Raw genomic sequence first — 11,187 nt, forward strand, 5'->3', positions numbered from 1 at the left:
AAAAGGCAGTGCTTTTCTCATTCAGTAGCATTTATTGAGGACTTGGAGTTCCCTGGTGGCTCAGATGGTAAAGCGTCTGTCTACAATGCGGGAGACCTGGGTTCGATCCCTGGGTCGGGAAGATTCCCTGGAGAAGGAAATGGCAACCCATTCCAGTAGTCTTGCCTAGAAAATCCCATGGACAGAGGAGCCTGGTGCAGGTTACTGTCCATGGGGCTGCAGAGTCAGACATGACTGAGTGGCTTCACTTATGTGCCAGAGGCTTCCCTCATAGCTCAATTGGTAAAGAATCCACCTGCAATGCAGGAGATCCCAGTTCCTGGGTTGGAAAGATCAGCTGCACAAGGGATAGGCTACCCACTCCAGTATTCTTGGTCTTCCCTGGTGGCTCAGCTGTCTTGACTCTTTGCGACCTGATGGACTATACAGTCCACCGAATTTTCCAGGCCAGAATACTGAAGTGGGTAGCTTTTCCCTTCTCCACGGGACCTTCCCAACCCAGGGATCAAGCACCTGTCTTAGGAAGTTTTTTTGGGGGGAGGGGGGGCCGGGGGGAGCAGAATTCATTCCATCAACTTAAACCAGATGTCATCTCTGATCCCAAGCACTTTCACACCCTTCCTTAACATGTTATCAGGGATGATTCAACTATGATTCAAGGTAAATGAAGGACATGCATAAATTCCATCAAATGAAGAAAGCCAAGTATGGGTGTTTTGGGCCAAGGCTCTAACAGTGGGGAGAAAACATCCTTTAAACAAGCTTGGAATTGTTTACCACAGAATACTGAAGGCAGGGGAGTGGGATGGGATCAAGCCCCTACTAGATGTTTACCACATCCAATTAAAAATACCCAGCAAGTAACAGAACCTCAAATGTGCTCCAAATACATGAAGCAGCTTTAAAATACTATTATTACTATGAAGCAATAAATCCTTGCCCAACACTCTCCCCTCATAACCTTGGCAACTTACTTGACTTGTGCCTCTGCTTCCTTTCATGCAGATGGGCAAAACTGAACTTATTCCAAGTTTTTTGAGTACATTTTGTTAAGTGCTTAGGCCACATTAGTGTAAATAAAACAGGTCTTCTGGTTTTTAACACTCCACTGAGCACTGCTGCATGAATGGTTTAAAAAGCTCAGGCCTCAAAGTTAAGTTCCTGATCCTCAAAACACATCTATTTATGATGCAATTAGGAGTAATCAACTTTTCCTGAACTTAACTATAATGCAACAGATAATCTTTCATTCATTATATCACCCCCCCCCCAAGGATTTAATAGGCTATTTTCCAAGAAGTAAAAATACTTTATAAATAATATCTGTCAATTTATTAAAAAATGGGGCATACTGAACAACAAACTATCTTACATCTTTAAAGAAGAAAAAACACTAAATTTGAAAAGACATCACCCACTGAATTTGGACACAACACCTCTACTCAATTAAGAGAAACATTTGTACAGTCCAGGTCTTTATTTTTACACCCTTCAGGCCATGAATTCATAGGGAATGGGTTCCAACAGTTCAGGTTCCTTTCCATTGGTCCTCACAAAGTGTGCTTCTCTGGGTGGAGCAGGCTAAAAAAACACAAGGGAATAATTATATAAAGTACTGTAACTCAATTTCAAACTGCCCCCAGAACCAATAACACACTCAACACCAAGAAACCCTGCCAAGCACTCACCTGGCGCTTCAGCTGAACCCAAGTCCCTTTCTCTTTGGCTTCCTTCTTTTTCTGATCATTTTCCTTCACACGTTTTAGGAAGCTATCTCGGCTCTTAGAGTGCTTAATATGCTCGATACGCACATTAATTCTCTTGGCAAGAATCTTGCCCCTGGAGGAAAAAGAGCCTTGTAAGTGCTTCATCAAAAACACAGCCTAAATTCAGAGAATCCTTTCACTGGTTTCACTTTAAACCATGAACCTCTACCCACAGACAGGATAAACCAACAAGATGACAGCAAATTTATAATCATTTATTAAATCTTGCTGACTTGGGTGTTGAGGCAAACATTCCCACTCATCAGCTCTCTTCTGTGAGATGACAGACTCTGAAATACCAAATAATTTAAGCAAAACCAGACCACGAATAAAATCTACAACTTATTAAACTTCTAACTTTCTGAAAACTATAACTACTTAGTTAACATACTCCACAAGACTTTAACATTGTAAGATGCAAACTAAGTTTATTACAATGTTTCCTCTGACAGGTTACAAGACAAACACCCAGTTTGCCTGAGTTTTAAAAGGTTATTTCCTTTGCCCCACTTGAATGACCAATAAAGACATAAGTCCAATTGGCAAAGTGAAAGGGGCTGTGAGGCAATACACAAAGAATTAGACCTTACTTACTTAACTTGTTTGTTTACAATGATGCCAACAGCATGCTGGGTAACATTGTAGACTCTCCCAGTTTTGCCATGGTAACATTTGTGGGGCATTCCTTTTTGAACAGTACCCATTCCCTGTTTAGAAAGGAAATCAATGTTATGCCAGCCACTTCCTCCCTCCTTTTAAACCCAAAGTAAGATATTTTAATTTTGTTTTCCTTAAAAGGCAACTCAAGAGCTCTCAGAGCCGGTGAAATGTCATTTTCACATTGCTTTAAGCAATCAAAAAGACAATCATCATTAAGCTCTGGAGTGCCAGGACACATACACTCAAGTTCTTATGATTCCCCCCCACTAACTTTTCCACCAGCTGTTAAAAGCAAGTAATGAGAAAATTCTTAAGACTCAAAAATAGCATTTTAAAAGCTTGTTTTTCAAAGTAAAATTACAATAGCCATTCCATACTCTAAGGAGCTCCTTCTCAGTAAATGCATTTCCCCTCAAGTAGGAAGATAAAAAGATACAATACACACTGTTCAAATTTCAATATTAAACACAACTTTTCTAACTTATAATGTTACTCTGTGGTTAACTCTCCAGTTTTATAATTTACCTTGATATCTACAATATCACCCTTCTTGTAGATTCGCATGTATGTGGCCAAAGGAACAACTCCTGAAAAAAAAAAACCAAAATAGTCAATATCAAGAGTAAAAGAAATACTTATTAGCCTTCAACACACTGGTTTTTGGCTATTAGAAGTACTTTATCTTGATAGCCAACAATTTAGAAATTATATATAAAATGCATGCTTTGTATTTATTAAAAGGCAGATGCTGATTAATTAATATCATTTATTAAGAACACATTATATGAACTGCAACACACAGGTAATAAAACAGAAGGTGGGTGGCTCTACTCACCATGTTTTCTAAAAGGCCTAGAGAACATGTAGCGGGTGCCCCTCCTCTTTCCCTTTGTGTTGGTCATTTTGGCAAATTACTGAAACCAGAAAGCATGGAACAGTCAAATACAGTGTCAACACTGACATCTCCTTTAACCAAAAAACATGTAATTACAAATGCACTCATATCAGTAGCAACATCAGAATTAGGCAACAATCTACAAGGCTGGCTCACCAATCAATAGCTCTTATAAAAGGGTAAAAAGCAGCAATTTTACCAAGATTCTTGCAAAAATTGCCTAAAAAGCCTAAGAAGCAGAACTGGATTTCAGAATCCGAACCAGTACTTTCCCTACGAGAATATAAAAACACAACAGGACTCTGGCATACTATTTCTGAGACTGCCAAGAGCACTGGAATTACTTTAAGGCAAAGCACAAAACTCAGTCTTTTATTTTTGTGTATTGGATAGAACCCCCTTTCAACCTACAGGTTTCTCTTATACAGCATCCATTAACTATCAAAATTCTCTTAACTTGCTTCACATATCTAATTACTCAGTTGTTTAACAGGAAGTGTAAGGTTTATCTACATGCTGTTAAACTTTTCACTTTGTTTCCCAAAAGGTCAAAATAATTATTTTAATTGCTTCAGATAACTACCATTGCTGGCAAGTACTCCTACCACAAGGAGAACACAAGTTAGAACACAGTGTTCTAACCTAAACCAATCTCTCAATGCTACCGTATCTTCAAGAAAAGTGACTCCCAAAGAATCTTTTTCATATGACTTGCCTGGCAAGGAAACAGAATGTTTTAGCTAACCCATCGAAGTTAAACCACTGGGCACATTCTTACTTCACATACTAATTACTCTGTAATGATCTATATGGGAAAAGAATATTTAAAAAAAGAAAAACATATGTATAACTGATTCACTCTGCTGTACACTACAAACATTGTAAATTGACTGACTATACGCCTATAAAAACTTTTTAAAAAAGATTCATAACAAAAAAGAAAGCCAAGAAGAATCTATCAAGCCTAAATGCTGCTTCAATTCTCAACCCTAGTTTGCACCAAGTTCATATAAACTCGCCTTACGTTCATAAACAAGGAGACATGCTCTGTGAGTATCAGTAATGGAAGTCATCTCTTCACTATTGAGCCACTAGTTAGAAATCCATTCACGACCCAAGACACATGACTTGCCTTTCCCAAAATCAAAATGAGATCCACTACAGAGCGCACCTCGCAGTTTGGGCAACTCTGGCAGCTGGCTGGTACAAACTAGCCTGCCAGGCTCCTCTGTCCTGGGATTTCCCAGGCAAGAATACTGGAGTGGGTTGCCATTTCCCTCTCCAGGAGATCTTCCGGACCCAGGGATTGAACCCGGGTCTCCCGCATTGTAGGCAGACGCTTTACCGTCTGAGCCACCAGGGAAGTCCACAACTGGACAAAAAGACGCAAAAACTAAGGCTAAGTGGTTTCTCACCTAAATATCCCCCCCCCCCCCGCCCCAAGCTTCTTAAATCAGACACAACTATTCAGGAATCCCTTCGCTCTACACTTGCTGCCATGCATTAATAATACACCCGTAGCCAACAAAAGCATTTTCCTTTTGTCCACCTGGGGCCCCGGGACCACATTTAAACGACCCGAAATCACTCCCTATGTATGAACGACTAACGGCCTGGGTTTCTTAGTCCAGGTGGACTCTGGGCACCTCTGCGGTTCTCCGACAAGGACCCCAGGCTTCCACACACACAGGACTCGCCAACCCGTTCCTACTACCCTGAAGCCCCTAGCCCGCAGCACATATACTTCAGCTTCTGCAACGAGGATAAGGATGCCACCCTGAAGGCATTCGAAAAGTAAGGGTCACGCGGCCCCAGAGCCGGCCCGAGGAATCCCAGGACACAGGGGCTGAAGCCGTGCAAGCGCAGGAGGGACCAGTTCCCTTGCCCCGACAGACCCGAGTCATGTCACCCAGGGGCCGCGGCCCCGCTTCTCCCGGGCCCATCCCCTCCACAGGTCGCGGCCTCGGCCCAGCCCCGCGCTCGCGGTCGCGGGTCTGGATGGACACGGCCCCACCACTCGGGGCAGCGGCCCGCGGAGAAGCTAGATAACCTCTCTAAGGCTTCATGCGCTGCCTCAGCCACCACAGGGCTGAAACTCACGCCTGAGGGGCCGGGGAAGAGACGGGAGGCAGCGGGAGCCACACGCGGACCTTTACCTGGAAGATGGCGGTTCCGGCCGAAAAGAAAGAGGCGGGGCCGCGCATGCGCCTTTCAAGGGCCTGTGGGCTGCCCACGGCGCAGCCTGAAGAAACGCCGACCACAGCCATTCTTTCCTGGTGGGGAGGGCATCGTCCCTGAGGACGAGGGGAGCCTGTGAGGATACTGTCCTTTCTTGCGAAAAAGAGGGCGAGGTAATCGACCGACACAGGCTGACATTTGGCTCTCGCCAGACAGCCCGGAAAGGGGCCTTCAAAGGCGTCCAACGGGCGCTGACGTCCCGAGCGTGCTGACGTTAGCGCCTGCGTCAGACGCCACGCCGGGTGCGGGCGTGTGCGTGCGTCCTCGGGCCGCACCTGGGCCCGCGTGGTTTGAGGTTTGTGCTCGCTGCTGCAGTCTATGGGGATGGCTACGTGGGCAGAAAAGCCAGGCTATAGTGAAGAAAGCGTATTGTCCGGTTTGTACATGTTTCAAACCTTTTTTTCCTCTTAATGCGTAAAAGCATACTACACACCTTTTGGTAGGTTCGTGCGTGTTACAACCACTTTGGAAAGTCACAGGGCAAAATCTAGTGAAACGGAAGATGTACGAATAATCAGATTCCGGGGATTTCCCTGACGGTCCAGCGGCTGGGACCCCGCTTTCCCCATACAGGGGTCCCTGGTCCCATCCCTGGTGGAGGGGCTAGATTCCCATCTGCCGCAACTAAGAGTTCTTGTGTTGCAACCAAAGATTCCGCAGCTTTCAATAAGGATCCTGCTTGCTGCAGCTAAGGCCCTAAGATGGGGGTGGGGGGGGGAGCCAAATAAAGAACTCTTAAAAATACCAGGTTCTGGTATTTTTAGTTGTTGGTCGTTACAATCACTCTCTTCCAGCTCCTACAGGTCATCTTTCCTTTCTTATGATTCTGCTTGCTAAGGCTCCTTGGATAAACGCAGCCTCTGCCTTCTCCCTGACCGCATCTCCACAGCTGAGCGTCATCGTCAGCTACACACAAGTCAACTGCAGTCACTATAATAAGTCATTTCTGGGCTGTAGTTTGCGCACATGGCCTTTGTTTTCTTCAATAGATAGCAATGTTAAGCCATGTGGCTCAGATGGTAAGGAATCTGCCTGGAATCCGCCTGCAATGCGGGAGGCCTGGGTTCGATCCCTGGATCCGGAAGATGCCCAGGAGGAGGGCATGGCAACCCACTCCAGTATCCTTGCCTAGGGAATCCCATGGCGGTCTAGAGTCCATAGGGTCACAACTGAGAGTCGGACACTACTGAGCGACTAGCTCGCACGCACACACACACGATTTTAGTTAACTTAAATCCTGGGAATTCCCTGGTGGTCCAGTGGTTAGGACTCTCTGAGTCCACTGCAGGGGGCATGGATTTGAACCTTGATCTGGGAACTAAGATCCTGCACTTCAGTTCAGTCGTGTTCGGCCTTTTGATACCCAATGAACTGCAGCACGCCAGGCTTCCCTGTCCATCACCAAGTCCCAGAGCTTGCTCAAACTCATGTCCGTCAAGTTGGTGATGCCATCCAACCATCTCATCCTCTGTCGTCCACTTCTCTTCCCACCTTCAATCTTTGCCAGCATTACGGTCTTTTCCAGTGAGTCAGTTCTTCCTATCAGGTGGCCAGAGTGTTGGAGCTTAAGCTTCAGCATCAGTCCTTCCAATGAATATTCAGGGTTGATTTCCTTAAGGATTGGCTGGCTTGAACTCACAGTCTGAGGGACTCTCGAGTTTTCTCCAACACCACAGTTCAAAAGTTCTGACAAAATATGGAGACTTTTGACAAAACGTGGTCCACTGGAGAAGGGAATGACAAACCATTTTAGTATTCTTGCCTTGAGAACCCCATGAACAGTATGAAAAAATCCTGCAAGCTGCGAAGTAAAAAAAAAAAAAAAATCCTTACTTGTCATAGTAAAATTTGTTTTATGTCAAATAATTTGTTTTATGTCAAATTTCTGTTTTTTAGCAGATCCTGTTATTTATGTCACTCATCAGTGGATCTGGACTAAGGGTAACAAATGGTATTACTCTTATCCCAAGAAAAACATAGTATGGAAATAATAGTATAACAAAATGAATTCCAAAATTAAATGTGTTCTTGCTGTGGCCTACCGTTTTAGACTTTGTACATATGTATTTGTGCATATGTACGTGTATATTATATATCTTAGTACATACGTGTGTACATATGGGTGTGTGTATTATATATATATATGTCTATATACATGTATTTGGGTAGGGAGGGAGAAATTGAGGTAGAATTTTTAAATATATATACCCTGAAATGCACAGATCCTAAGTGATCATTTGGATGATTTTTGACTAATATATACAATCTACTATATACAATTAGTATATATACAATATACTAATATATACTATCTATATATACAATTAGTATATATACTAATATATACAATCTTATAACCAACATCTGCAAGCAAGATTAGAACATTGCCCTTCTGTCAATAATTCCCTGTGCTTCTTCCCAGGTAATCCCCCTCCCCTAATCCAATATTCCGATTTTTATAACCATAGATTCGTTTTACCTATTCTTAAATTTCACATAAATGGAAATATATGTACAGTATGTACTCTTTGTTGTCTGGCTTTTTTTTTTTTTTTCAACTTAGTGTTTCTGAGTTTCAGTTATGTTGTTGCTAGTCTCAGCAGTTGAATTTATTTTTTATTGCTAAGTAGTAGTCCACTGTATGAATATACCAGTTTGTTTATACATTCTTCTTTTAATGGAAATTTGGTTGCTTTTTTTTCCCCCCTTAATTTTATGCTGTATGAATAAGTGTTAGTCACTCAGTTGTATCCGACCCTTTGTGACCCCATGGACTGTAGCCCGCCAGGCTCCTCTGTCCATGGAATTTTCTAGGCAAGAATACTTGCCCTTCCCTTCTCTGGGGGATCTCCCTGACCCAGGGATTGAACCCAGGTCTGATGCTGGGAATGATTGAAGGTGGGAAGAGAAGGGGACGACAGAGGATGAGATAGTTGGATGGCATCAGTGAACGTGAGTCTGAGTAAACTCTGTGAGTTGGTGATGGACAGGGAGGCCTGGTGTGCTGCAGTCCTTGAGGTTGCAAGAGTAGGACACAGCTGAGTGACTGAACTGAAATATTCTTGAGGATATGTTTTCATTTCTCGAGTAAATACTGAGAGCATTGCTTGATCATAAGGTATGTCTAACTTCAGAGAAAATTGCCACATGGTTTTCCAAAGTGAACCCTTATTTTACTTATTTAGCATTTTCCTCTGAAGAGAGACTACAGCGTTTATTTTTAATACAGTCTTTTAAAGTAGGTTTGTGTCATTAGCTCCATTGTACAGATCTGAAAACCAAAGTGGTTTCCTAAATGTCTGATGGTCAGTTTATCCCATTTGAGATCATTAACTGTAAAAAGAATAAGAAAAGGCTTGAAACTTAAAAAGAAATGTGAAGTAAATTAAATGTAGAAAGTAGGAAAACTCAAAATTCATACAATATTAATAAGCATCTAGATTAAAACAGGTACCGTTCTGAGGGATGGGACCATAAAAATGAATAAAACATGATCCTTGCTCTCAAGGACTCCAAAGAGCTTGGTGGAAGAGGAAGGCCACAGACTGTTCTAGGTGGACTAGCAGAGGACACAGAGTGTGAGCCACACAGAAGTTCTGTGGCTGATCCACTGCGCCAAGGTGAGTGGAAGGGGTGGGATAGAAGAGTCCCTGGGTGACAAAGGAAGCTTCGCAGAGAAGGCTGAACTTGATGAAGGAGGCAATGTTTGATCAGAGAACAAGTAGCAAGGGTATTTTTAGGCAGAAAGTATCATTGCTTGTGTAAAGGCATACAGATGGATAATAACTTTAAAAACTCAGAGAAATGAAAGTCACCCAATAGCTTTAGAAAATAAGGTCAACAGACGAACAGGAGTGTGACATTAAAATGAAGCCAATTTTGGACTTCCCTGGTGGTGCGATGGACAGGAGTCTGCCTGTCAACGCAGGGGACATGGGTTCGCTCCCTGGGCCCGGAAGATCCCACATGCTGTGGAGCAACTAAGCGCCTGTGCCGCAACTGCTGAGCTCGCTCTCTGGAGCCCATGCTCTGCAACAAGAGAAACCGCTGCAGTGAGAAGCCCGTGCACCACAGCGAAGTGCAGCCCCTGCTGGTTGCAACTAGAGAAAACCCACATGCAGCAACGAAGACCCAGCACAGCAAAAATAAATTAAAAAAAAATAATTTTTAAAAATAATAAAATGAAGCCAATTTTATGATTTTGCAGTGGGCTTGAGTAAAATACTAAGCAAAATCCATAAGGTTGCTCATTAAAGTAAGTTCATGGGACTTCCCTAGTGGTCCAGTGGTTAAAAAACTCCACACTCCAAATGCACGGAGCATGGGTTTGATCCCTGACCAATCTAGACAGCATATTAAAAAGCAGAGACATTGCCGACAAAGGTCCATCTAGTCAAAGCTATGGTTTTTCCAGTAGTCATGTATGGATGTGAGAGTTGGACTATAAAGAAAGCTGAGCACCGAAGAATTGATGCTTTTGAACTGTGGTGCTGGAGAAGACTCTTGAGAGTCCCTTGGACTGTGAGGAGATCAAACCAGTCCATCCTAAAGGAAATCAGTCCTGAATATTCATTGGCAGGACTGATGCTGAAGCTGAAACTCTAATACTTGGCCACCTGATGTGAAGAACTGACTCCTTGGAAAAGACCCTGATGCTGGGAAAGACTGAAGGCAGGAGAAGGGGATGACAGAGGATGAGATGGTTGGATGGCATCACCGACTTGACGGACATGAGTTTGAGCAAGATCTGGGAGTTGGCGATGGACAGGGAAGCCTGGCATGCTGCAGTCCATGGGGTTGCCAAGAGTCGGATATGACTGAGTGACTGAACTGAACTGGGGAACTAAGATCCCTCATGGTGCGTGGCTCACAAATAATAATGTAGCTCACATCTCTATTTCCTTCCTGTGGGAAGATACTAACAAAGTGTATGTTTTTTTTTATTTTGGTTTTCAGAAAACACTGGCAGTTTAACTCCAGCAAGGCAAATTTTCTAAGCTAGGAGAAAGCATGGATGTGTCCTCTTATGCGTGAGACTCTAGTTGAAGACTCTGCTTGAGTATCAGTAACCCCCACCGGATTTGCCTTTGTCTTGGTGGATTGGCAAGAGGACAATTTCAAGAACTGATGAGTTTCTAGTGTAAAAAGCATATAATGAGAATTCTTGTCTCTGGGAGAATGTCACTGTAATGATAGCCAAAGTAATGAGGCAGAAATACCATGAATAATTGAAAAACACATGGTGAAGAATAATTATGCAAAATAATCTTTTTTCCATTAAAATTTTCATTTGAGATCTTGTGAAGAAGAAAAAAAAAATGAACAAGATAAACTCCTTTAAAAAAAAAAAATCAACTACGACAGGACTTCCGTGGTAGTCCAGTGATTGGGAGTCTGCCTGCCAGTGCAGGGGACATAGGTTCGATCCCTGGTCTGGGAAGATCCCACATGCTGCAGGGCAGCTGAGCCTGTGTGCCACAACTACTGAGTCGACATGCTGCAACTACTGAAGCCTGCCTGCCTAGAGCCCGTGCTCTGCAACAAGAGAAGCCCCCGTCCGCCACAACCACAGAAGGCCCACACAGTAGCGAAGACTCAGTGAAGCCAAAAATAACAATTAATTAACTT

The 11,187-nt window shown here is 43.3% G+C and overlaps 1 protein-coding gene, 1 long non-coding RNA gene and 2 other non-coding genes across 7 annotated transcripts; 1 reads left to right on the forward strand and 3 right to left on the reverse strand.

Annotated features, from left to right (window-relative positions):
• Positions 1-1,462: 1,462 nt before the first annotated feature.
• Positions 1,463-5,767, reverse strand: RPL21 (ribosomal protein L21). Of its 4 annotated transcripts, none has more exons than XM_043478118.1 (6): positions 5,478-5,767; positions 3,262-3,340; positions 2,952-3,013; positions 2,361-2,473; positions 1,689-1,839; positions 1,463-1,581 (listed from the first exon to the last, which is right to left on the reverse strand). In XM_043478118.1, the coding sequence occupies exons 2-6, from the start codon at positions 3,326-3,328 to the stop codon at positions 1,492-1,494; spliced, it is 483 nt and encodes a 160-aa protein (XP_043334053.1). In that variant the 5' UTR covers positions 3,329-3,340; positions 5,478-5,767; the 3' UTR covers positions 1,463-1,491. The 4 variants fall into 4 exon arrangements, with proteins under 4 accessions (XP_043334053.1, XP_043334052.1, XP_043334055.1 ...); XM_043478117.1 differs by lacking the exon at positions 5,478-5,767 and adding an exon at positions 5,422-5,458; XM_043478120.1 differs by lacking the exon at positions 5,478-5,767 and adding an exon at positions 5,372-5,390.
• Positions 2,201-2,327, reverse strand: LOC122447693. The gene has a single exon (XR_006271350.1). It is a non-coding gene; the product is annotated as a small nucleolar RNA SNORA27 (small nucleolar RNA).
• Positions 2,575-2,645, reverse strand: LOC122447686. The gene has a single exon (XR_006271344.1). It is a non-coding gene; the product is annotated as a small nucleolar RNA SNORD102 (small nucleolar RNA).
• A 44-nt stretch (positions 5,768-5,811) lies between the features above and the next one.
• Positions 5,812-10,938, forward strand: LOC122447611. The gene is made up of 4 exons (XR_006271308.1): positions 5,812-5,935; positions 6,363-6,475; positions 9,068-9,179; positions 10,516-10,938. It is a non-coding gene; the product is annotated as an uncharacterized LOC122447611 (long non-coding RNA).
• The last annotated feature ends 249 nt before the right edge of the window (positions 10,939-11,187 follow it).

Source organism: Cervus canadensis, chromosome 9 (assembly GCF_019320065.1).
Source record: "Cervus canadensis isolate Bull #8, Minnesota chromosome 9, ASM1932006v1, whole genome shotgun sequence".
In the NCBI taxonomy this organism is placed as follows: Eukaryota; Metazoa; Chordata; class Mammalia; order Artiodactyla; family Cervidae; genus Cervus; species Cervus canadensis.